This window comes from Eulemur rufifrons, chromosome 7 (genome assembly GCF_041146395.1).
Source record: "Eulemur rufifrons isolate Redbay chromosome 7, OSU_ERuf_1, whole genome shotgun sequence".
NCBI classification, from domain to species: domain Eukaryota; kingdom Metazoa; phylum Chordata; class Mammalia; order Primates; family Lemuridae; genus Eulemur; species Eulemur rufifrons.
This window is the reverse complement of record NC_090989.1, coordinates 284,661,902-284,686,342: the sequence shown is the minus strand read 5'-3', so window position 1 is coordinate 284,686,342 and position 24,441 is coordinate 284,661,902. Positions and strand designations below refer to the sequence as shown.

Genomic DNA, 24,441 nt, shown 5'->3' with positions numbered 1-24,441 from the left:
TGCACGGCCGCCCTGCGCCGGCTTCCTGCCCTGCTGGAGCTTTGTTGGGATGTGTGGCCGGGCAGCACTAGCTGAGAAGTGGTGCTTCCCTGACCTCCGTGTCCTCTGCTCTCATCCTGCAGCTGATGCCACTGCTGAAGCTTCAGCACGCCCACATCTCTCTATATAAAGAGCTGTTCATCACGTGGAACGCGGAGGTGGGTCAGAGCCGGCGCTGCGGGCCAGCGCACCGCACACGCCCTCTCGGGGCAGGGCGGCGGCTCTAAGCGAGGCCAGCCCTACTCAACACTGACTGGGGCCGGGCACCACACTCGGGGCTTTCTGTGCATCTCATGTGAGCCCCAACGACCTCATTTCAGAAGGGGTTACTATCCCATTTTATGGAAGAAGCAGAGGCTAAGAAAAACAGGTTACCCCGCTAGCCCGTGGCCACGCCCGAAGGCCAGGCCCCAGGCCTGAGGCCAGGGCTCCGTGCATCAGCTGCCACATCCTGCAGCCACAGGCTCCGTGCGTCTGCACCTGTGACAGTGGAGCTTTGACTTTCACGGAAGGAGCTGGCAGTAGGAAGCGGGTCCCTGTTTTCCATAGCCACCTGACACCCCTTCCTCTTGCAGCCCTGCACGGTCTGTGGCCAGCCCACGTCCATCACCATGTTTGGGGGCACTGCAGGGCAGGAAGTGCTGTCCTCATCTTCCTGATGGGGACCAGGGCTCGGAGAGGTTAAGCAGCTCCCCAGGGCCACACAGCTAGTAGGCAGCGGAGTGGGGATTCAACCCCAGGTCTTGCAGCCCCCAAGCCCTGTGTTGCGTCCCGAAGGCCGTGTGAGTTCTCGTGTTTACAAGGAGCCACTCTGGACGGGCGTGAGGTGGAGGAAGGGAGGTTGAGCCAGACGGGCGCTGGAGGCAACGGCCGCCAGGCCTCAGGCTGCGTCAGCCTGTGCGAGTCCACCACGCTGCTGTGTCCCCCGGCCGACAGCCCAGGGTCTGGGCAGGAGTGAAGAGTCCCCCCGCCACGTGTCTTCCCTCCCCTCAGCCGGGCCCTGTGGAAAGCGGCGGGGAGGGGCCCTCACTTCACACACCCCAGATGTTTTCTGAGCACCTCTAGTGTTCTCAGGAGGGTGCAGACAAGCCCAGAGGACGTCTCGCCAGGGGAGGGAGCACGGAGCTGGGGCCCCTGACGTGCAGTACGGGGGTCCCAGTCAGGGCAGGCTCCTGGAGCATGAGCAGTCACCCCAGGGAAGGGGCGGATGGTGGTTCCAGGCAGAGGGGTCCACTGGTGCAGGCTCCAGGGGCACGTGCAGCTTTCGGCAAAGTCCAAGCAGCTCAGTGTGGGCTGGGAATGGGTGAGGAGGGCGCGTACGCCCCTCTGGGGGCAGCGCCCCCACTGCGGGTGCTGGCCTGGTGCAGGGAGGCGCTAGACTGGCCACCCCACAGAAGCCCCGGGGCCTGGGCCTGCGCTGGGCAGCTGGCTCAGGGGCTCCGTCCCGGCAGATCTCCTCTCTGTTCCTCTGCCTGGTGATGGAGTTCCACGAGGTCAGCTTCCAGGATGTCATTGAGAGTAAGAGGAAGGCGAAGGAAGTCATTGAGCCTGAGGTAAGCCACCCTTTGGGACACCAGGCTTAGGGACCACAGGGCCCGTGACCCGCAGCCCCTGCAGCAGGGCGAGGCCAGGGTGGGGCAGGTGCCGCCGGGGTCTGGGGTCTTGCTCTTTCTGACACGCACGTCTGGCGGTGTGCACACCGTGACGTGCACAGAACCTAAGTGCACAGCGGGACACACGGAACACGTGCTCACAGCCCAGCAGGTCAAGGTAGAAGGCGCTCCCAGAACCCCGGGAGGCTCCCAGTCGGAGTCTGGCGCAGAATGCTTCCTGAACGTTCTCTCTCAGGGTTCTTTTCATTTTCTTGACATAAAGGGGCAGGCCCCAAGCAAGCACCGAAGGCTTCAACACCCGTTACCCACAGGCACAGCTGCCAGCAGGTGCCGAGGAGCATGGGCCACAACCCGCGAGCCTGGCCACTAGGGGGGCCCCAGGGCTGGAGCCCCTCCAGCAGGGAGACACTAGTGCAGGGTCTGGAAGTGGGGGTCCCCCGGCAGATGTGGTCCTACTGTCTTGAGAGCCGCATGCACTCTGGCCTGCCCGCCAGCCCCACACCCTTAGCCAGTGTCAGGCCTGGCTCAGGACACAGGGACAGAACATGCTACTGTCCTGCTGCTGCTTTGAGTGGTCTCTCGCCCAAAAGCGGCCGCAGTGAGCCCCGCCCATTCTGGCATCTGCTGCTTCTTCCCCAGTGGCTGCAGGACGTGCTGGGCCAGGTGCTGGACGCGCTAGACTACCTGCACCGGCTGGACATCGCCCACAGGTGACCGGGCCTCCGTCTCTAGGGACTGGGCTGCTGCCTCAGGAGGAAGGCACTGCATCCTCGCGGGGCTGGTGCCCGTGTGCGGCATCTGGGGAGAGCTCTGCCGGCCAGCCAAGCCTGCATGGGACGCAGCCTTCCCGAGCCCTCCCTGGCTCAGAGAGAGGGGCACCTCCTCGCAGTAGCCTCCAGTGACTCGCGCATGCACGGCCGCATGGCCTGTGCGCTGGCCAGGGTGGCTGCTCCACAGTGCGAGGCGAGGAATGAGGGGACAGCCCTGCAAGGCAGAGAGGTGGGCTGCCTGCCCCGGGGCCGGCGTGGGCTGTGGCCCGCCCCGTCCCGGCCTTTGGCACCAGCAGTACAGCTCAGGCTCCAGAATCCATGGTCTGAAGGGGCTGGGAGCTGGCTCCAATTATGAACACCAGTGTCTTGTTTCTTTTTTCTTTTTCAGACAGAGTCTCACTCTGTCGCCCTGGCTAGAGTGCAGTGGCACCATCACAGCTCACTGCACTTCGGCTGTTGGGCACACGTGACCCTCCGGCCTCAGCCTCCCGAGTAGCTGGGACTATAGGCACGCACCACCACGCCTGGCTTATTTTTCTATTTTTGTGTAGAGATGGAGTCTCACTCTTGCTGAGGCTGCTCTTGAACTCCTGGCCTCAAGTAATCCTGCTGCCTCAGCCTCCCAGAATGCTAGGATTATGGGCTTAAGCCACAGCACCCAGCCACCAATATCTTATTCAAAGATGAGAAACACCAGGCAGACCCCATGTGACCAAGGGAATGCTCACAATTCAGCGTTAATGTCACTGGACGTTACACAATGGCTGAAAACCAACCCTTAGACAAATGGGTAGCTCAGACCTGTAAGGAGGCGAACACGGTGCTAACAGAGGGACCTCGGAGCGTCAGGTGTTTTCCCACATGTCATTGGGTTTTTCCCCCAGTGTAATAACCAAGTATATTTTCTGATTATAGGAAACAATTATTGAAAACGCAAGCAGAGAAGGGGCCTGTTCTGGAGGAGGGAGGAGGGTGTGGGCTGCCACTGCAGAAGCGGTTGGGGCGGGGGTGGGGAGCTGGGCTCCCTGGCACATGCCAGCCCGGCCCACCCAGGCGGCCCTGTGGCACCCAGAGGAGAGTCCCCTTCTTGGTTTCAGGAACCTCAAACCGTCCAACATCGTCCTCATAAGCCACAACCACTGCAGACTGCAGGACCTGAGCCCCAACTCGCTGATGACCCACGAAGCCAAGTGGAACATACGCGCGGAGGAAGGTGGCTGGGGTCCGCCGGGGTTCAGGTTTACAAACTAGGGCAGGGCAGCTGGACTTTGCCTCAAAGTCCTGACCTTTAAATGGGGTCACGATGTTTAGAGAGGGTGAATTTAACCCTGGCACGTGCCCTTTTGAACTCCTGCAGCCACCAGGGGCACACAGACACTCGGGCACACACAGGGCCAGCCCGGTGGGCCCTGCCGAGACGGACAGCCTCACTGGCTCAAGGTCAGGGCAGAGGTCCAGCTGAACAGGGTCCTCTTCTTCCCCTGCGGTTACCGTGTCTCCACCTCTCCCAGGAAGGGTGGCTGAAGGTCACGGGTTTCAAGCTGCTTGCAAGGGGGCACCTGAGGGGGCCCCGTGCTGGGGCCGGTGGCTCAGTCAAGCCCCTGCCCCCAGGGTGCCCAGGACTCAGTGGGCCCCCACCTTGCTCCCGCCAACAGATCCCCTCCATAAATCCTGGATGGCCCCCGAAGCCCTCAACTTCTGCTTCAGCCAGAAATCCGACATCTGGTCGCTGGGCTGCATCATCCTTGACATGACCACCTGCTCCTTCGTGGACGTGAGGGGCCCCCTGCCCCCTGGCTCCCTGCCTCCACCCAGGCCCCCCAGCCCCGGCGCTCGGCACCACCAGCGGTAGCTGCGGCTGTGGGAGGGCGCGGACTGTCACAGGCCGACCTCACAGCAGCCTCCAGGCAGGAGGGGAGAGAGGGCCTCCATGGCCACCTGGCTGCAGGGAGGCTGGGCTCCCGCCCTCCGCACACAGGAGAGAAAGTGGGGAGAAGTCAGGGAGCCAGGCCCCCGTGCCTGCCATGACCAAGAGCAAGGAAGCTCCCCTGTCCCCCAGCTCCACGCCCAGGCACCAAGGTCCCCAGAGGGTACAGGCGTCCAGCTGGGCCCGGCATCCTCACCCTCCACTGCTGAGAAGCCCTTTGCAACAGTCCCTCCGGGTGCCACCCAGGAAAGGAGGGCCTTCCTGCCGCGGGCTGTGTGATGTCCTGGGAGTGCCTGACTGCAGCCCCTGCCAGACAGCACGTGACCTTGGGCATTCTTACCTTCTGTTGGGTGGCCATGCTGACCCTCCCACGGCTGGGTCCACGTCAGGGACTTTCGTGGCAGGATTGCATAGGAGAGTTGTGAGACAGCCCACACTGGCTTCTCTGAAACTCTGTTTCTTGTTTTTTTTAAGAGACAAGGGTCTTGCTCTGTCACCCAGGCTGGAGAGCAGGGGCAGGATCGTAGCTCACTGCAGCCTCCTACTCCTGGGCTCAAGCGATCCCCTGCCTCAGCCTCCCGGAGTGCTGGGACTGCAGGCGTGCGCTACAGCGCCCAGCCCTGTTTCTTCCTTGTGGAGGAGCTGCGGGCTTGGGCCTGGGGAGTCTCAGCATTCCTGAAGGTGGTGGCTGTGGCAGCTGGCGGCTGGTCCCCTCCCCACTCTGCCTCCTTCCCAGCACGTCCTCTGCTCGTGGCCAGGGCCCAGTTCTCCTGTGGTTGAAGAAATGCACAAAGCGGTGTCCTCTCTCCTCGCAGGGCACACAAGCCATGCACCTGCGCAAGTCCCTCCGCCAGAGCCCGGGCGGCCTGAAGGGCGTCCTGCAGACAATGCAGGAGAAGCAGATTCCAGACGCCAAAGCCTTCGTGTTTCTTCTGCCCCTGATGCTCCAGATCAGCCCCTCGGATCGAGTCACCATCCGGTGAGCTCAGAGTGGGGGCTTTATCTCACCCACCAGCTCACCTTTCATCATCTTTCCACTTCAGTGCAAACACGGCACCCAGAACTCCATCACAGACACCCTGACGGGCACGATGGGGCTGCTCCACGCATGGGCCACCTCAGACCCCGCACAGTGCGCCACCCTGAGCGCACCTCGCACCTCAGCTGGAGCCGCGCTGACTCCCCTCAGGCGCGGGAGCACAGCCCTGAGGACCCACCACACTTTTAGGGGTCCAGGAAAAAGTTTTAATTCTAACTTAATTTTAAACTCAGAAGAAAAAATGAATACATAACAATGAATCCAGTCTGGGTTATATACATATTATTTTTTCAAGACAGTCTCGCTCTGTCGCCCTGGCTAGAGTGTCATGGCATCAGCCTAGCTCACAGCAACCTCAAACTCCTGGCTCAGGCTGGGCGCAGTGGCTCATGCCTGTAATCCCAGCACTCTGGGAGGCCGAGGCGGGTGGATCGTTGGAGCTCAGGAGTTCGAGACCAGCCTGAGCAAGAGCGAGACTCCATCTCTACTAAAATAGAAAAAAATTATATGGACAACTAAAATATATATAGAAAAAATAGCCAGGCATGGTGGCATATGCCTGTGATCCCAGCTACTCGGGAGGCTGAGGCAGGAGGATCACTTGAGCCCAGGAGTTTGAGGTTGCTGTGAGCTAGGCTTATGCCACGGCACTCTAGCCAGGGCGACAGAATGAGACTGTTTTGAAACAAAACAAAACAAACCAAACCCAACCCAAAAAACCCCCTGGCTCAAGTGATCCTCCAGAGCCTCAACCTCCGGAGTAGCTGAGACTACAGGCGCCACCACGCCCGGCTCATTTTTTTCTATTTTTAGTAGAGCTGGGGTCTTGCTCTTGCTCAGGCTGGTCTTGAACTCCTGAGCTCAAGCGACGCTCCCGCCTCGGCCTCCCCGAGTGCTGGGATCACAGGCAGGAGCCACCGCGCCCGGCCTGGGTTATATTGATCTTTATACCAACAGTTGTGAAGTCTGGATTTTCATGTTTTTATGGAGGAAGGGGCCCACAAAGGCAAGTGCCAGGGCTCAGGACCATCCCCCCTCGGCCCCAGGGGAGAGCCCTGTGCCTCTGTAGAGTAAGTCCCCAGAGTGGAACTGCTGGGCGCTTGCTGGACACACCTGGGACATTGTGGGAGATCCTGCCAAGAGGATTTCAGAACGGGGGGGTCAGTGCCCAGCACCTGCACCAACCTCAGCCCTGGGCCTGAGGCAGAGGGGCAGCCACAGGGGACATGGCGGGAGGGCTGCCTGTTCACCGGCTCCCTCTGCTCCTCTGCCAGGGACGTGATACACATCACCTTCGTGAGCAACTCGTTCAAGTCCTCGTGCGTCGCTCTGACCCTGCACCGGCAGATAGTGCCTGAATTCATCACTGACATGCTGTTGGGAGGCAATATCGCCAGCATCGTAGGTGACGTTAGGGACACAAACGGGGAGGGGCGGAGCATGGAGCTACCATGACCTTGGCAGCCTGTTGTCTTGTTCTGGGGAATTAGTGCCTCCCCTATAACCCACTCACACTGGACTTGCTTCTCACACATGGCCAGTGGGTGGGAAGCTTCCAGACTCTCCCCCTCCATCCATCCTCAAGCACTGCTTTGCTTGAGGAACTTCCCTACTCAAGAACTCCCCATAGCTCCCAGTTACCTATAACAAAGCTCATCTCCATATCCCAGCCCCCACCTATTTCCCCTGTGTTCCTGCTACACACGTCCTCCATAGCTACCATGGCCCACTCAGTGCCCACCCCCCAGAACCCCCTGCCCTTTGCTTCCACACCCTGGCACACAGTGTCTTGGGCACGCTCCCTGTGTGCGTCTGTGCCCAGAGTGAGCCGCAGTTCGCTCCGAGTTTCAAGGGTTCCCGGACGGAGACCTGGGTTTGATTATGGACAAGTCCCACGGCCCTAGTGGCCTCATCTGTAAAGTGGGGATGACGCCGCCCGTCCCATCGCGTGATCACATGGGTCCAGGGAGGTGACACACGTCCAGCAGCCAGGCCCATGTGGTGCCCAGTGCCCCGGCCCTCAGAGGGACCCTTCTCGAGCTTTGCTGCCCCCGCAGAGGTCATGCAGAACTTCTCCAGCCAACCTGAAGTGCAGCTCCGGGCCATGAAGCGGCTCCTGACGATGCCTGAGGACGAGCTAGGTAGGAACCCACCAGTCCCCCAGCCCCCGGGCCCCGCGCTCACTCCAGCCGTCCTGGCTGGTGTTGTCACACACCTTGGAGGTGTGTTTCCATTCCCACAAGGGCCCCATGTCTTTGCCGCATGCTCGGGTGGTAGGCAGCCTGGAATTCCACCTGTGTCACCACTGTCCCCGAGCAGAGAAGGGTGAGGCCATGGGGTGGCTTCCCTCACGTGGTCTCATGGACCCACGGGAAGCCATCCCCCTACTCCACCATCCTGCTGGTGGGATTGGAGTTACTTCCCGCTACCGTGGACAGTGCTATGACGCGTGCGCATTCGTGCACTTGTTTCTGTAGGACAGAGCCCTACACGCGAGTGCCTTGTGTTCAGAGACTGCAAACTGCTCTCCGTTACTCAGCACCTGTCAAGGATGCCTGACAACACCTCTTTCCCCAACACTGTCCACTGAGTAGTAATAATCTTTTTAATGGTTTTTAAAATGTTTTTTCCAAAACGTGCTTTCGTAAGATCTCTCCACTCAACCTGTCTGGCTGCTTGAGTGTCACGTTCCCGCACCCACCCATCCTGCCGCCTGTCCGTCCACCGAAAACGCACTGAAACCACTGGGGCCTGTCCCAGCAGCAGGGGCATCTAGGGAGGCGACAAGAGCCTCACACAGGCCTCCTGCCTTTCCTCCACCCCCGAGCCCTGTGTAGCTAAGCTGTGGCCAGGACCGCGTCCATGGCAGGGAGATTCTGCCTTCCGGGGGACACTAAGGGAGGCTGTTGGGCTGGCCCTTTGTCACTCTCACTGAGCCCCATGGCGGGGTTGCTGGCTGTACTCCTCCAACGCCGAAACACTGGTGGGGTGACGAGGCAGGGAGCACTGCCTCTCACCGTCCCCTGCACGCAGCACGGTCCCTGACAGAGCTGGATGGAACCCAGCCACACCTGTTGCTGGGCAGCACAGCCAAGGGCTCTGCAGTGGACAGGCTGGTCCCTGCTGCTGCTCTAGAGCAGGTGCTAGCGCCTCTGTCCTGTTCTGTCTGTCCAGTGAGGGCAGTGGCGGGAAGGCCCACCCCCAGGCGCCTACGGTAAACCCCACAAGCGCCTCTCTCTGCCCCTCCATTCACCCACCGGGGGCTGTGATGCCTCCCAGACTCCGGCCCCCCGACCCCACACGTCCCGTCCATGCTGCCCTGCCCTGCCAGGTCTGCCGTGGCCCGCGGAACTGCTGGAGGTGGTGACGGCCGTCATGAAGCAGCACGAGAGGATCGCCGACGTCCAGCTGTGCGCCTGCTCCCTGCTGCTGCGCCTCCTGGGCCAAGGTGGGCACCGGGCCGGGTGGGGAGCCCTCCTGGTGCCCCTGCATCCCACGCCGGTACCCCACTGGTGTCTGGCCCTCTGACAGCCCGGGCCTTGCTCTGCCCACCCGACCCCACCCCAGGAGCCTGCAGGCGCGGCACATGCAGGGCCTGCCCAAGCCCCCATCACTCCCGCGTTTCCCAGCTACGACACGAGGAGCTAGACACAATGGGGTCTTCTTGTGTGACCCTCAAGGAGGGTGGGTTGTGTCCCCAGGAGAGGGCTTGCGGGCCAGGTGGGAGCAAGGTCTTTGGGTTGTTTAAAAAAAAGGTTGAGCTGTCTTTAAGCCAGAAGTATCGTTACCTTTCTAGTTTCACAGTGAAGTCTTGATTTTCACGCCCCCAGACCTGGCCACAGCATTTGTGGGGACCTGCTCTGGGCCATGGGACAGACCTCGGTGTTCTAAGTGCTGTCCTCGGCGGGGGGCGGGGACCCGTGTGCCTTGCCTGCCCACCCCAGCGGTGCAGGTCAAGGGCCGATTTCTCTGGCCCGAGCAGCGCTGAAGCGCGACCCAGAAGCTGAGGCTTCCTGTGACATCTCGGTCCTCTCCACCCTGCTGAGCGTCCTGCGGAGCCACCCCGAGGTGGAGCAGCTCGTCATCCTGGTCTACAACCTGCTGTCCATCATCACGAGCCAGGGTCCGTCTGCCGGCCACTTCCACCCCCCAGGCCCCGGAACTCGGGCTGGGCTGGGGAAGGGCCGGTGTGGGTACACGTTGGTTGGACAGGGTGGTGTCAGGCCTACCCGAGCCACCTCCAGTCGGTCTGCTCCAAAGGCAGGTGGCTTCCTTTTCCATCTTGGTGACAAGCTTCCGCTTCTAGTCACTGGTTCCCTCTACAGATGTGCACAGACACCGACTGCGCCAGGCACGGCCACGTCTGTCGCGCACACACTTTCTGCCCTTCCTGGGGGGCTGGGGGCCGGTGCCCTGCGTGTCTCCGTGCCCTAGAACATGCTGGGCTTTTGCCGCCAGCCAGAACACAGTAGGCCTGAGGACTGTGGGGACAAGAGGGTCATACCGAGGGCTCAGGGGACCAGGCCGTGGGTTCTATGCACCTTGACCTGCTAGGCAGGTGGGCCTGTTCTCCCCACAGGAAGATGGGTCCCGTGGCGGCCGGGGGTCAGGGCCCCCGTACTCTCTCTCTTCACCACACAGACTGGGTAACTGATCATACATCACTGGTCTCACTTTGGGGAGCGAAGGGAGGTGCCAGGAGTAGGTGTAAGGTGGAACCATCTGGGCAGATGGGATATCCGGCCATCCTATGGAGACCAGACCCAACCATGGTCCCATCCTGGAAGGCACAAACCTGGTCCTTGAGGCTTAGCCACAGAGGCTGGACCCAGCCTAGTAATGGCGACCCAGGAGATAGACAGACTCCTCCAGGGTCAGGCCCATGTCCTCTTCTTCCTGGGTTCTACGAGTACATGAGACCTGGCCCAGAGCAGGTGCCCAGGAACGCAGGTCAAATGGGACTGCAGTGCCCAAGGACAACAAAGGGAGGAGGCACTCTGGGAAGGCTTCCTGGAGGAAGGGGACCCTCTATCTGTGGTCCTTATTCCCAGGCCCACTCACAGCACTGGCCTCGGAGGAGCTGCATATGGCCGGGCTGTTGGAGCACATCGTGGAACACCTGGACAGCTCTCCTGAGAACAGGGACATCTGTGTCAGTGGCCTGAGCCTGCTCTGGTGCCTCCTGGTGGATGGTGAGGGGCCCTCCTCCTGCTGGGGGCCGGCATCTCTCCCCCAGCTGCTCCCCCGCTGCCTCTGACAGCCTTCAAGGGCCTCCACGCCCTGTCCCTTGAACACTGAGCACAGCCATGGCCCATGGAGGCTCTTCTGAGAGCCTAGAACTGAAGCAGAGAAAAGCAAAGGGGAGAGGGAAGGACGGGGGCGGGGGAACGGCCGTGCCTGGTGGGCGCAGGACTTCAGGACTTCTTGTCCAGCGGGCAGACCCCTCAGATCTGGCACCTCCTGCCCAGGGGAACGTCCTGGAGTTTCCTGGGCAGTCCTGGCTCCAGAGGTCAGCCTTGGTGTCAGATGCCCTGTTCTGATTTTTGATTCACAATTGGGGCCCCTGGCCTGTGCGGCCTCTCCCCTCTAGACCCCGCCGTGGCCCAGCCACGGAGAGCCTGCCCGGGAAGCCCAAGACAGCCCTGCCAACACCCAGAGCACAGGTCCCCCAAGCCTCTCCCAGGGGTGATCCCTTCCCTCCAGACTTGGTGGCCTCAAGCCTCCTGACCTTCCTTCTCTGAGGACATGTGACACCCCCCCATGTCTGCTGTTGTCCTTGGGGGGAAGGAGGCAGCAGGTGGGGGCATGTATACAGCAGTCCCTCCTGCCCGCACCTAGAGCCCAGGTATCCACTGACACCCTTGTCCTGGTCCCAGCTATCATTGTGGACAAGGCCCCCTTGGAGAAGGCCCCGGCCCTCCTCATCCAGGTGCTGGACGCCTACCCCACGGACGGGGAGGTGGCTGAGGCCGGCTGTGCAGTGCTCTGGCTGCTGTCCTTGCTGGGTGAGCACCCTGGGGCCTCAGGAGCTGGGAGGGGGCCCTGGACTCAGGCAGTGAGCCCCGCCGGCCCCTCCGCAGGCTGCGTAAAGGAGAGCCAGTTTGAACAGGTGGCAGCCGTGTTGCTGCAAAGCATCCGCCTGTGCCCGGACAGAGTCCTGCTGGTGAACAACGCCTGCCGGGGACTGGCCAGCCTCGCCAAGGTGTCAGGTGAGCCTGGGGTGGGACAGGGCTGCCACCTGTGGGTGGGGGCAGAAAGCAGCCCCCATCAGTAGTGCCCGCCAGCTGTCACAGACCAAAACACAGAAGAGAAAACCAGAAAGGAAATGAAAACGATCTATAATCCTGTCATCCAGAAACAGCCATTGAGACATCCACACACACGTTCGATAAACTCTGTGTTGCCCAGGGCTCTCACGGGCCGTCTTTCCCTGCCTGTGAGCACACACGCTGCCTGCACAGGTTTCCCGACACACAGGCACGTCCTCACTCAGTAAAGCAGCTCCAGGACAGGTCTGTCTCCAACTCCCCACAACACAAACCCTGCCTGTCACTCAGCGAGGCATGCCGGGCCCCATGACAAGCACGGCATGATCAAGGCCTGATAATCCTTTACAGAGAACACTTGACCCAGGGACTGGCCAAGGTCCCCACCCCTGACAGACTCCCACCCGACCCCGCTCAGGTCCTGTCCCCTCCCGTCCCCCCCCCCCGGCACACCCTGCCCAGCAGGCACACCCTGCCCAGCAGCCTACGACGAGCCCTCTGAGGTCCCATCCCCACTCTGCTCGGCTGGGCGGCCGGCCCCGAGGGGAGAGCAAAGCAACCAGGCCCCTGCTGCCCCGCGTGGGACGGGCCTGGTGGGGCGCAGAGTGACCGTCCTTCCCAGGGAGGCGGCTCTCCCCTTTAGAGAACGCCAGGCTAGGAACCACTCTCACCTGCCCCCAGAGCTGGCGGCTTTCCAGGTGGTGGTGCAGGAGGGGAGCACCAGTGGCCTCGGTCTCATCAAGGAGACCTACGAGCTCTACAAGGATGACCCCGACGTGGTGGAGAACATCTGCATGCTGCTCGCCCACCTCGTTCCCTACAGTGAGACCCCCTTCCCGCGCCCCGGCCCCTGCAAGCCAGTGGTCAGAGGAACCTGCTCGCAGCTCTGACTGACAGGGAAAGGGGAAGGGGAAGGGGAAGGGGCTCCATGGCCCACGGCCTCACCCCCGCTCTGCAGCCCTCTGCTTCCCATTCACTCAGCATCTTTTGGGCGTCCCTTATGCACCAGGCACCGTCCTGGCTGAGGGTCTTGCACAGGGCCGGAGAACCGCAGGCCAAGCCTGAGTGGGACGGGGACCAGACCCAGCCTTGTCCTGCTGGCCGGCTGCTGGGGCTCCCAGTGGGCACAGGAGGGGCCCTGGCCTCAGGCCCTCTGCTCCACCACAGACGAGATCCTGCCGGAGCTGGTGTCCCAGGGCATCCACACCCTGGCCCGGGAGATCAAGGAGCGCTTCACCTCCAGCCCAGTAAGTGACACTGGGCCTCCTGCCAGCCAGGCCCCCACCAGCTTGAAGCCTCCAACCTGGGGACACCAACTCTAGGGCCTAGAATAAGAATTTACGCGGAACTGACCTCGATCTCCACATGTATAGTTTTAATGACTATTTTCCCATCTCTGTGACTGGGCCAAAATCAATCCTAAAGGGGAGGAATAATCAGACCTTCTCAGAGAAAGTTTCCTGTCCATCTTCAGTGGATTAAGTCACATAAATAAGTGCTCGGGACCCGAAACTGCCCAGGACAACTGGCCTGCTTGCTTCCTCCTCCCAGGAGCTGGTTTCTTACGTGGAGCAAGCACTTCTGAGGCTAGAGGCGGCGTCAGCCACACTTGCCTGTCCCCTGGAAGGGACGCCGCCGGGCACTGGTACCAGCGAGGAGGCAGGCACCCCAGAGGCCCCCCTCCTCCACGAGCGCCCTCTCCCCCTGCTCTGAAGTGCCCGCCCTTCCTGTCCCTGCACAGCCAGAGCTGCCCAGTGGTGGGGGTGACGTTTTCCTGGGGGCTGGTGGGGGGTGGGGCAGAGAATGGTCACTGGGACCGGCATGTGTATCTCACACTCTGAAGTGACCAATAAAGAGGCCCAAGGCCGTTCCTGGTGCCCCCACTGTTTCCGGGGACCGGCCACGGCTGTGGTGGGGGCCCCTAACCCTGCGTCTGCACACACCTTGCTGCGGGCGGGGCCGGGCAGCAGGCTGGACACGGGGTCCTTTCATACCGTTCCAGTGAGGGAAGACACCAAACCTCACGTACATTCAAAGCAAACATCTGCATCTACGCTGAGTGACATCCTCAGGGGGCTGGCGCTGTTTCTGTGTGGCCGTGGGGCGACTCAGGAAAGCCTTAGGCTTTATTCGCTTGTCAGCGCCACTGGCCCCCGAGAGCTCACGCGGCTTTTCCAGCACAAGGAGCCCAAGGTCAGCAGGTCCACCAGCCTCCAGGGGACGGAGGCTCCGCGTGTTGTCACGCCGTGGGGAGAAGCTCCTGTGGGGCACTTGCCCACCTGCCAACCCTGGGCCCACCTGGGTAAGTGGGAGTGAGAAAGGAACACGCACCCCCAGGAAGCCTCTCAAACTCCAAACGGCCACAGGAAGCTCCAGTGAAGCAACTGCTGTACCGCCGGCCGCGTCCCAGCTAACCGCAGACCCCGGCCTGGGTCCCTCAGTCCAGCAGAGCTCCTCACGTCCCCCAGACAACAGAGGAAAAGGGGCCTCCTCAGAGGAACACGCTGAGCACCCAGGGTGCGTCCCGCCCTCGGACCCAGGGCGAATCCCACCAAAGCCCACCGATGGGCAGTGGCGGCACGGGCAGGCCCACAGCCCCACGTCCCACTCCTGCTCTGGTGCTCAGCAGACGGTGGTGTCGCCAACCCGCCAACTTCCTCCCCTGCTACATCCCTGCCATCCTGCCCCCGAACACACAGCGGTAAGGTCAGGTCTCAGACCACAGTCGAGGAGGAGGAAGTGCCCAGGAACGTGCGTGCCGTGCTCCACCAGAGCAGCTGATCCGGGTGACCTGATGTGTCCCCGTGCTTTGGTCACACTGCCTGGGGATCAGGAGCCACCACAGGGCTGTGGGAGGGGCAGCGCCAGCAGCAGGGCAGGGGCTGTCAGGCGTCGTCGGTGTGGTTGTCTGGAGCGGCTGCCGGGGGGCGCCTGTCCCCGGCCGTACTCTCCCACTCCTTCTTCACCATGACGTAGAGTCTCATGGCCGCCTGCGCGTCCTGCACCTAGGCGACACAGAACACCAACTGTCCCAGCGGGCCACCAGCATGGCCACAGGCCACCCAGAGTCAGCCCCACAGCAGAGCCCCTCCCGCCAGCCACTGTGCCAGTGCACAGCGAGTGCACGTGTGGCGCCTGCAGGAGGGAGGCAGGCCTGAAGGAGCCGGTGCCGCGACCTGGTCGTCACTGCACCTGTGACAGACACTCCCGCCCACAGAAGAAAGGGAAACCCAGAGAAGTGAAGTGACAAACATGTCGCCTTTTTGGGTTCATCAGATGACATTTATGGATGAGGGGACGGCAGGCTGGGAGCGTGGACGGGGCACGAGGGCCAAGCAGACGGGCAGAAAGGGCACAAAGCGCCGAGACGGCACCGCCGGGGTCGACTGTCCCACAGAAGCAGAGCCGACCGGGGAGGGCCGAGGGCCGGCCGGCCTGGGCCTCCTGGTCCTAGAGGGCCTTCGATTTAGACTGGTGACTTTCTCACCAGCTACTTACCATCCAGTAGTTTGCGTTCAGTTCCACCTAAGCATTGAGACTTGAATCAGTATTTTGTAAGCCTGCTCTGCCATTTCATTTTTCTTGGACCAACAACCTCCTAAAAAAGGTGCCCGGGCCTCACTGTGTCTGCTGTCAGCTGACACACACCTGGGTTTCCGGGCCAGGGACTGCCCCAAACCCTGAGGACTGTCACCCAAGGACACACTTACCGAACAGTGCTCTGCCTGCTGGACCCTGATGCCCAGGATTTTCTCGGAAAGCAGTTTCAGAGACGGCCGTCCGCTCTGCAGAGGGGGAAGAGAGCACACAGCGTGACGGGTCAGGAGCCTCTGCAGACTCTGCCCGAGTGGGCCACTCCACTGGCCGTGAGCCCCAACCCAGGCGACACACAGGCCACCCACAGGGGGCAGGGACACCCCCCAAATCAGCCAACAGAGCAGCAGGGCCAGGGAAGGAGTCAGTACCCCCATCTCCCACCCTCAGGCCCCGCTTACTGCAAGAGGGGCAGCTCTGCCCTTGGCGCCCTCTGGAGTGGAAACGACATGGGCACCACGCCCACTCAGAGACCCACCAGGTTAGCGTGGACAGAACGTGTCCCCGTCACAGTCGCGTGGCCGAACTCTACGTTTAAGATTCCTTCTCGTTTTAAAGTTAAAGGGAAAACCAAACACAAAACAAAAACCCTTAAAGCAACAAGTCAGCTACCGGGACCACAGGGTGAACCAGCACAACAGAAGTGTGACGTGCTGAGTCACACTCATCGTAAGTACCTGTACTTGACTCTTGAAAGGTTTGTATTTCTGTGTGTCCCGAATCTTCTTTTTTGGATGATCAAGAAACAGCACCTAGAAGAAAATATAACAATCATTTTCATTTTTAGTTTGTAGCAAATAACATCTTACGGGGAATCCCAGTCTGTAACACACGTGTGTATACACACACATGGGAAAAGGTATTATACGAACGTGCACTTGTGGGAGCAATTTACCACGCTGACTTAAGGTAATGCCCAACGGTCAGAATCCATTAATAAAATCCTGAAATCCAGGAAACAGGAGGAAGACAGCCACCAACTGGCCAGCAACCAACTTAGTCCTGGATTTTGAGTTGGTTCTGCAAGTCGGGAAGTTAGAAATGGTAACAGATCTTAACAGCTGATCCTGCAACCTTGGCATAACCTTCAAGAGAGACTTAAAACAAGTCTGCACAAGTTACCAGGGTGGGGCTGGAGTGAGGAGGGAAGGACAGGTTACTACCTGTGGCCGTCTCTGGGGGCGATGCCTTTTTGTTAAGACAACCTCCCATTCTGCCTTCCCAGGCTGTTCTAATCAGCAGAGACACTGAGGGGCGGAGGCCAGAAGCTACACCTGGGGCCGCTGGATGTGGACCCTCCAAGAGTCCCTCCGAGAGTCCCTGCCGCTGCCTGCTCAGCTGGCCAAGGGGGGCTGGCCAGTGAGGCGCGAGGCCAATCAAGCCCAGAACGACTGAGGAAACACTGCCTGGCGGTGGCAGCCACAGGGGCAGCGGCCTGGCTTTGCCCCTGTGGGACGCGCGAGGTCAGAGGGAAGGAGGCCTGGTGCTGGGTCTGGTGCGCACAGCTGTCACACGGATACTTGGGCTTGCCACTTAACCTCGCTGAGGCCCAGTTTTACCACCTACAAAAGCAGCATGATCACTTTAGACATTTTTTAAAGAATTAAATGAGACCTATTATACAATGAGATCCATCGTACAAAGCGCCATAATGGGAATGGCATGGCAAAAGCTGCCGCTGGGCATTAGGAGGGACCGAGAAGCATCTCTCCCACCCAGCAGGCCAGGCTCCCCACTTTTCCTGCTGTTTTTCTTCTTTTTAGACACGGGGGCTCCATATATCACCTAGGCTGGCCTTGAACTCCTGCGCTCAAGTGATCCTGCCGCCTCAACCTCCTGAATAGCGGGGATTACAGGCTCACGCCACCGTGCCTGGCCCTGCTGCTGCTTTTAAACAAACCAGGCATCTGCCCTGAACTTGTGACCCCTCCCCCGTTCCCATATATGTACACGCTGAGACAGCCACACGTTCTCTCCTGCACTGCTCGCTGGCATGTGCTCGCGCTCTGCCCGACTCCCCACTCCCGCCTCCCGGGACCCGGCGGGACCTGCCCTCCTGCCTCGTGGCGCCCTCCCTGCCCAGGGTCCTGGGGGGTGTACTGAATGGGCGCCTGGGACACCAGGAAGGACACAGGGTGGCCCCCGTGCCAGAGTGAGGCTCACACGAGCCACGGAGCGTCGCCAGTGTGAGCAGGTTTCCCGCGTGAGGGGCCCTGTCACGGGTGGGGCTGCGCATCAGGCTGTCTGCCAGGTGAGAGAGGGTCCTGTGAAAGGCACAGCTGTGGCACCACGTCCAGCCCGAGTCACTGCCTGTCAGTGGGGCTGCCGGCCACTCTGGAACTGGAACCCCCGGTCTCGCTAGGCTCTTAGAACAGGAGCCTAGCGTGGCTCCTAGAACACAGTAAGAACCAGTAAACAGAGTTTGATGTCATCACCAGAGTACTCCCTACACAGGGCACCCACTCAAAGAAACTTAACTCCCACAATGGCGCTTCTGCAGATAGAGCGCACAAGGGCATGCATGTATTAATGACGTGCGTGGAAGAGCCAGTGCACCCTAAGTTCCCAGGAGGTCCCCCAAACCCAGCACCTTTAGGTCATTATGCAGTGCATGCCCAACCAGAATTCTGCCCTTCAGCATTTCTGCCACTTCCTTCTGAACAATTTCAAATTCTTCTCCTGAAAAACCAAACAAAGAAGCAGTTTTTAGCAGCACATAAACCACGGTCATGCTCTGAGAGGGAGGCCCCCTCCCACCCCGGTCAGATCAAAGACAACAGGCTGGGACCGCAAAGCCACACGGAGGGGCGGCTTGAAGCCACTGGGGAGAAGAGCCTCACAGGCCTGGCAGGCGCGGCTGCGAGGGCCACCTCTGGGGCGAGGAGGAGGACGGCTCCCGTCTGCACACTTGTGCCGTGGCCCGAGGACTGCACTTGTCGAGAGTGAGCTTTAGAAACTCTCAGAGCCATCTGACGGAGCACTTTGACTTTAGTTTCATAGTAAAAAAAACCAGACCTTATACTGTATGGTATCCAGATGGAAATAAAAACAAGGCTGGCCCTCCCCCACAGACCGTGGGGCGGACACACGTGCCCCAGACCCCGTGCTCTGGAGGCAGCTCTGCCTGCTTTCTGGGGACCTTTTGGGATACCCTTTGGGGACCACCCTGCCTCCAATCCCACTTGTGGGAGCCCCCTCCCATCGTCTACACCCAGAGGGAGGGGCTCTGGCAATGACACTGCACCACGTGACTCTGCCCGCCCCGGCCAGAGCTGACCAGACCGAGGGTGGTTTGACCGGAGCAGGACCAGCCTCCCCGCCCCCAGGAAGGGAACCAAGAGGCGCCGGCCAGTCCACTGTTCTGAGGAGCGGCCGTGTGCACCAGATAAAGCAGAGAAGGGAGTGTAAGGAGAGAGAACAGAGCGGTGCAGAGGAGAGGGAACGGAGGGGTGCAGAGGAGAGAGAACAGAGGGGTGCAGAGGAGAGATACTGCCTGGCCTCGGCCATCCTGGACATCCTCACCTCTTAACCCCCAGACTCGGCCTTCAGCTGTATCCCGGTTGGGTCACTTCTGGTCACTTCTAACGGCCACCTCCCTGACCCAGGTCTCACCCCAGTCCATGCCTCTTAGCAAGCTGTCCTATTTCCACCCTCATGCCCTACAGTCTGTTCTCAATGCTGCGGCCACAGGGAACCTGCTAGAACTTAAGCCTGACCAGGCTTCTCACAGCGCAAGACCTGCCTCCCTGGGGACTCCCAGAGTCCTCACAGGGGTCCACCGCAACCTCCCTCCTCGTGGCCCACTCCCCAGCCCGGTGGCCTCCTTGCTGGTGCTCTAACTCTCCATCCTGGCCTACTGCGGCACAGCACACAGCAGTTCAGGACCGCGGTCCTGGTCCTACAGGCCGTGGGCAAGAGGCGCGAGCACCAGACACAGATGGCTGAGCGCCTTGGAGGCTGCCTTTTGTATTTCAAAACCCATCACCCCAGGGGGAGGAAAGATTTGTCAGTACTATTGCTATGGAGAATGTTCCGAGCAGAACAGGGCCCAAAAGGGAGGCAATGAATCCAGTCATTATTCTCCCTTCTGTGTTCACCACGTACCCTGTTTGAGGTTCTCGGGCAATATCCCGCTGACCGCGGTCCTATAGTCTGTCACGGGCTCGGTGGGCTTGACATACTTGTCATAGACGCACCTGCCGAACTGGTTCACGATGGACACGCGGGCGGCGATGCTCTCCTGCCCCTTGGGGCCCACGCCCACCATCTCACAGTCCATGGCCAAGGCCTTCGTCAGGCTGAAGGGAAACCAAAGGCTCCAGCTTAACAAACACTGCAGGACCCAGGACTCCAGGTCACACCCAAAGGGACCACAGACTAAGTGTCACACAGAAAAGCTCAGTGCCCGTCACTATTTCACACCCACGTGATAAGCTGTGTGTGTGTCACGGTTCTTGGTGGCATCCTGGGAGGCGCTCGCTCCACTCAAGTGGAGGAGAGGCTCGCATCCTCTTCCCTGCAGAGCCCCCGCCGCCCTCGAGGCTGACCGTCCCCCCGAGCCCAGCGTACCCGCCGAAGGCCTGCTCCTTCACCAGGGAGACGCTGCTTTCACTCCGACCCAGCTGCTTCCTTGCTATCTTTGCCGCCTCTGGGCCCAGCGCAGCTTCGATATCCACTGGGTCCACATCATCAAACCAGATGTCTTCCCTGAAAGGCAAAGACAAGCACAGGCTGACCAACAGAAGGCGCCGGTCCAACCGCTGGGCGGCGCCCTGTGGGGCCGGCAGGCTGGCGGTGCGGGTTTACGGGCCGACGCAGAGGCTGCTCCTGTTATTTTGATCATCTCAGCACTTTCATCATTTTTCTTTTTAATTGGAAAATATGCTTATTATTTAAGATTTAGGAACTACAGATAAAGAATATAAAACAGAAACGTACGACCCACCACCCAGGTGTAATGACTCTAATGTTTCCTTTTTAGTGACAAAAGTAACAAGTTCATTATCCAACAATCGGGAAATACAAATATACATAATGACTGTAAAATGGAAACACAGAACCCCACCAAGGTACAACTGCCGATGTCTTTGCGGCTTGCCCTCTCTACTTGGCTGCCCATGCAGGTATATAAACACCTGTCTGCCGAAGTCCATCTCTTGGGCTCAGCTTAAATGTCATTTCCCTAGAAAAGCTCTTTCCAACCCTCCGAGTGGACACGCTCCTCTCGTGCTCCCGTGAGCGTCTCCCTCACGCACTGATCCCGACCGAAGGACTGAAGGACTGTAGTCTGTCGTCTCTCCCGCCCGACGCCAGCCCGGGGGAGGAGCAGGACTGCCTTGCTGAAGGCCCCTCTGGACAGCTGCCCGGCAGGGAGGGGCACAGCCTGCCCCTTCCTTCAACCTCGAGCAACTGTGTCTTGAACACCCAGGGGACATGAAGCCAGCCACTGACTCCTGGCCCTCCTTGTGGGAGCGGCCATCACAGTAAGTGCCCACCAGGCACCGAGCCAAGCGTGCGTGCCACAGCTCACAAATCTCCTGGTGACACCAGACAACACTGAGGTGCAGAGGACACAGGAACTTACCCCCACCCCCCAACTGGCAAGAAGCAGGGATGGGTCTTGCATTCCACCTTTCTGGGTTTGGACTCATTCATTTCACAAATTGCTCTGTCCTAGGCTTGGAAGCTGCAGCAGTGACTATGACACCCCGCCCTCCGTGTGCCCACGCTCTAGGAGAAAGCAAACAGCAACCAAACAAAGACACAGAGGACATCAGCGGAAGGCGATGGAAAGGCTGCGGTGGGGCCGTCCCGCCACCTGGCCTCTGCAGGGAGACGCGCCCCAGGCGGGGAAGCTGCTGCGCCTTTATTCCCAGTGGTGAGGGAGACCAAGGCCGGGTGGCAGGAGCTGTGTGGCACAGCTGAGACTCAGGCACAGGTGTCAACACTTACTCAGTGGGTGGGGCTGGGGCCGAGGCTGCCACCTCCTTAGCTTTCCACTTCTTATGCTTGATATCCCCTCGTTTTGGAGAAATGTCACCATTTGTCCTTTTCTTGGTTCCCTTCTCATTGTGCTCTGCTCCACTGGCCTTCCTGGGAGGTACTGGCGCCTTCCTGTCCACCCTGGATCCTGCCGGAATAGAGCCCCCGGTGGCCTCTTGGTCTTTTTCTGTCGACATCTCATCTCTCCTTGCTTTATCTGAGATCTCTCTTCTGTTTCGCTGGATAATCTCGGGCTGCTTTTTGGAACCCATATGACAGACAACAAGAGGCTTTTCTGAGGCCTGTGATTTTTGTTTCAGCAGCTAATGGGACCCAAAATAAAATACATGTTCCATTTTAATTTGGAAATTATACACAACAGATTGAAAAAACGTGTGTGGCATACCCACACATGTCAGCCACGTCTATACACACTTCCTACAGCATCACTGAAATTCGTTTTTAAATGGTTTGGAAAAAGCCCCTTTTCATTCTCACTCATGAGTCACTTTTGGGGAAATGCTGTTCTTTGCTTATCTTAATACATAATTTTACAGCGGCTCCTTCGTTCCTACAGAATTTCAAACTTACACTCTATTCCTCACGTACCTGTTGGGTGACTAAACGCCACCGACTGCTTCACTGTGAGCCTGAGGGATCACAAGCAGCCTTCTCCCACTTTTCTTTCTTTGAGACAGGGTCTCACTCTGTTGCCCAGGCCAGAGTATAGTGGTGTCACCATAGCTCACCGCAACCTCAAACTCCTGGGCTCAAGGGACTCTCCTGCCTCCTGAGTACCTGAGACTACAGGCGCCACCACACCCAGCTAATTTTCCTATTTTTTGTAGAAATGGGGTCTCACTCTTGCCCAGGCTGGACTTGAACTCCTGAGCTCAAGCAATCCTCCCACCTCGGCCTCCCAGAGTGCTGGGATTACAGGCGTGAGCCACTGCACCCGGTCTTTTTTTCTTCTTTTTAAGTTAGAGTTAATTTTAGAGTTCTCTGACAGCTTAGGCCAACACTCTGGTGCATGGAAACTACTTCCTTTAGAAGATTTCTTGGTCTGTTACTGGGGTGTGTTCAATAAGAAAAAAGCTGTATCAAACTGGAGGGGCGGAAGAACAGGAGGGGGGGCCACAGCTTGGCTCTCATCCAAGCGGAGGCCCTCTGTGGCCTTGCAGCCCAGCTTCCTCCTTGTGCCCAGATCCCTAGCTAGGCTGTTCTCGACCTCAGTTAAGACTCTGATACACAGTAGCCAGCTGAGAGATGATGAGGAGGGTTTCTACTCACCTGTTCCCGTAACAGTTAAAGAATGGAAAGATGGACTTTCCTGCATGAATCAGAAAAAACTCAGTTTTCCCTATGGTAAACAACCCTTCCATTCACTTAATTTTGCTTTTCATTCTTGGGAGAAGGAGGAAGAGATGGTGCTCAAGAAATCATACAGAGGGCCGGGCGCGGTGGCTCACGCCTGTAATCCTAGCTCTCTGGGAGGCCGAGGCGGGCGGATCTTTGAGCTCAGGAGTTCGAGACCAGCCTGAGCGAGAGCGAGACCCCGTCTCTACTACAAAATAGAAAGAAATTAGCTGGACAACTAAAAATATAAAGAAAAAATTAGCTGGGCGTGGTGGCGCATGCCTGTAGTCCCAGCTACTCAGGAGGCTGAGGCAGGAGGATCGCTTGAGCCCAGGAGTTTGAGGTTGCTGTGAGCTAGGCTGACGCCACGGCACTCACTCTAGCCCGGGCAACAGAGCAAGACTCTGTCTCAAAAAAAAAAAAAAAAAAAGAAATCCTAGAGAACCCTGGGGTTGCCTGTGGGAACTGTGGGTCCTGCGTGTCGAGACAGGAACATTATTAGGAACGTCCACATTAAGACAGCGGGCACAGTGACAGGAGGCTCAAGAAGTTCTCTATTCTCTCTGTGGCTCACTGTGAGGCTCCGTAACCTACTCCACAACACCGCAGAAGACACACAAAGGCCAACAGCAGCGACCAGCACAAACTCAAGGCACAAGGTGTGACTCCGCATCCCAGTCCCGACATTGCCTAGCGGTGTGACCTTAGGCCAAGTTTCTGAAGCTCTCTGTGCCTCAGTTTCTTCATCTAGAAGACAAGGCTAGTAACAGCAGCTAACTCCAAGGGTCGTGCAGGGTAAGAAGGTGAGTGAAGCCCGCGAGAGCCGCCTGCACAGAAGCGCCGGCCACTACCGCCTCGGAAGGCACCCGGCACAGCCCCGCATCAGGAGCAGGACTCCGGGCCGGCCGGCCTGCGTTTGAGGGCCGGTTTCCAGCTCCAGTCTCAGACGATGAACTGAACCTTGCGGGGCGATTCCCTCATCTGCACAACAGAGAGGACAGGACTACCCACCTCACAGAGCAGGTACTCTGCGGCCCACGTGAGGGCTTGCACACGGAGGTCAAGAGCTGGGGCAGTTCTCAGCAGTGACCGTTCACTTAAAGGCCCTTGGTGTTGCCAGACCCTCTGCATCGCGCGTCTGCGGTCCCCTGCTCCCCACCCCCGCAGGCCCCTCTCCAGTGACGGCTCCAACTATAAAGTTCTGGCCTCCCAGGTCCTCTCTGGGGCCGCCAAGCCTTCCCCTCCCGGCGTCCCGTGGTAGCCGTACAGAGAGCCCCGGGGAAATGAATGGGCCGCGGGCCTCTCCGGTCTCACCTCTTGCAGCGCCCTCCAGTTTCGAGAAAAGTCTTCCGGCGCCCGTGGAGGTCGCACCGCAACACCGGCGGCGCTTCCCGGCTTCGCGCTCGCCCCTCGCGCGTTGCTTTTCCAGAACCTTTTTTTCTTCTTCTTCCGAGCGAGCTTCGTGACAAGCCCTGACCTCGCCACGGGGTTGCTCGGGGCGCGCGTGGACGCGGGGACCTTCGCCTTCGCCATCGCGGCCCCCGGACGCCTCCGGGCGGCCGCCGAGAAAACCGCCCGCCTCGCCCGGCACCCGCGGCCCCGCAGCCGGCCCTGCCGCGCAGCACGAGCTCCAGCCCGCACCAGCCCCAAACCCGACCGCCGTCCCAGGAGGCGACCCCGGAAACGACCCCGCACGCGTCTCCAGTCGCCGGAAGTGCTCGTCTCTCCGCGACGGGCTGGAAACCGGAACCGCGTGTGTGGTTCCGCGCGCCTGCCGGCCCGCACGAAAGTGAGGCCGCCGCCCTGGGGAGCGGTGTCTGCGGTGGGCGCCGAGGGTCTGGCGGGGCCAAGCCGG

At 59.8% G+C, this 24,441-nt stretch overlaps 2 protein-coding genes across 3 annotated transcripts in view; one reads left to right on the top strand and one right to left on the bottom strand.

The window, feature by feature from the left end:
* STKLD1 (serine/threonine kinase like domain containing 1) overlaps nucleotides 1–13,380 on the top strand; it is a 19,563-nt gene extending 6,183 nt beyond the window's left edge. The window contains exons 4-19 of the mRNA XM_069477074.1: nucleotides 123–197; nucleotides 1,491–1,592; nucleotides 2,292–2,362; nucleotides 3,520–3,635; nucleotides 4,078–4,196; nucleotides 5,165–5,328; nucleotides 6,663–6,793; nucleotides 7,446–7,529; nucleotides 8,720–8,836; nucleotides 9,371–9,511; nucleotides 10,440–10,580; nucleotides 11,265–11,393; nucleotides 11,469–11,597; nucleotides 12,336–12,476; nucleotides 12,822–12,901; nucleotides 13,206–13,380. Coding sequence (XP_069333175.1) covers nucleotides 123–197; nucleotides 1,491–1,592; nucleotides 2,292–2,362; nucleotides 3,520–3,635; nucleotides 4,078–4,196; nucleotides 5,165–5,328; nucleotides 6,663–6,793; nucleotides 7,446–7,529; nucleotides 8,720–8,836; nucleotides 9,371–9,511; nucleotides 10,440–10,580; nucleotides 11,265–11,393; nucleotides 11,469–11,597; nucleotides 12,336–12,476; nucleotides 12,822–12,901; nucleotides 13,206–13,367 — 1,902 coding nt within the window. The 3' untranslated portion in view covers nucleotides 13,368–13,380. The remainder of the gene's footprint in view (nucleotides 1–122; nucleotides 198–1,490; nucleotides 1,593–2,291; nucleotides 2,363–3,519; nucleotides 3,636–4,077; nucleotides 4,197–5,164; nucleotides 5,329–6,662; nucleotides 6,794–7,445; nucleotides 7,530–8,719; nucleotides 8,837–9,370; nucleotides 9,512–10,439; nucleotides 10,581–11,264; nucleotides 11,394–11,468; nucleotides 11,598–12,335; nucleotides 12,477–12,821; nucleotides 12,902–13,205) is intronic.
* A 1,153-nt stretch (nucleotides 13,381–14,533) lies between these two features.
* REXO4 (REX4 homolog, 3'-5' exonuclease) lies at nucleotides 14,534–24,184 on the bottom strand. Of its 2 annotated transcripts, XM_069477075.1 has the most exons (8): nucleotides 23,901–24,184; nucleotides 21,201–21,553; nucleotides 19,818–19,955; nucleotides 19,353–19,546; nucleotides 17,839–17,927; nucleotides 15,926–16,000; nucleotides 15,365–15,439; nucleotides 14,534–14,659 (listed from the first exon to the last, which is right to left on the bottom strand). In XM_069477075.1, exons 1-8 carry the CDS (start codon nucleotides 24,117–24,119, stop codon nucleotides 14,540–14,542), a joined length of 1,263 nt encoding a protein of 420 aa, XP_069333176.1. In that variant the 5' UTR covers nucleotides 24,120–24,184; the 3' UTR covers nucleotides 14,534–14,539. The 2 variants fall into 2 exon arrangements, with proteins under 2 accessions (XP_069333176.1, XP_069333177.1); XM_069477076.1 differs by lacking the exons at nucleotides 19,353–19,546; nucleotides 19,818–19,955 and having other exon boundaries at nucleotides 21,201–21,378.
* Nucleotides 24,185–24,441: the final 257 nt, after the last annotated feature.

Bases quoted from the DNA above. Each gene is read 5' to 3' on its own strand.
- REXO4 (XM_069477075.1), bottom strand. From the start codon at position 24,119: ATGGCGAAGGCGAAGGTCCCCGCGTCCACGCGCGCCCCGAGCAACCCC. The intron at 19,956-21,200 runs GTAAGTGTTGAC...TTTGCCTTTCAG, and splicing joins GCCCCAGCCCCACCCACTGA to GGAAGACATCTGGTTTGATG. The intron at 16,001-17,838 runs GTGCTGGGTTTG...ATTTTCTTCTAG, and splicing joins CACTGCATAATGACCTAAAG to GTGCTGTTTCTTGATCATCC.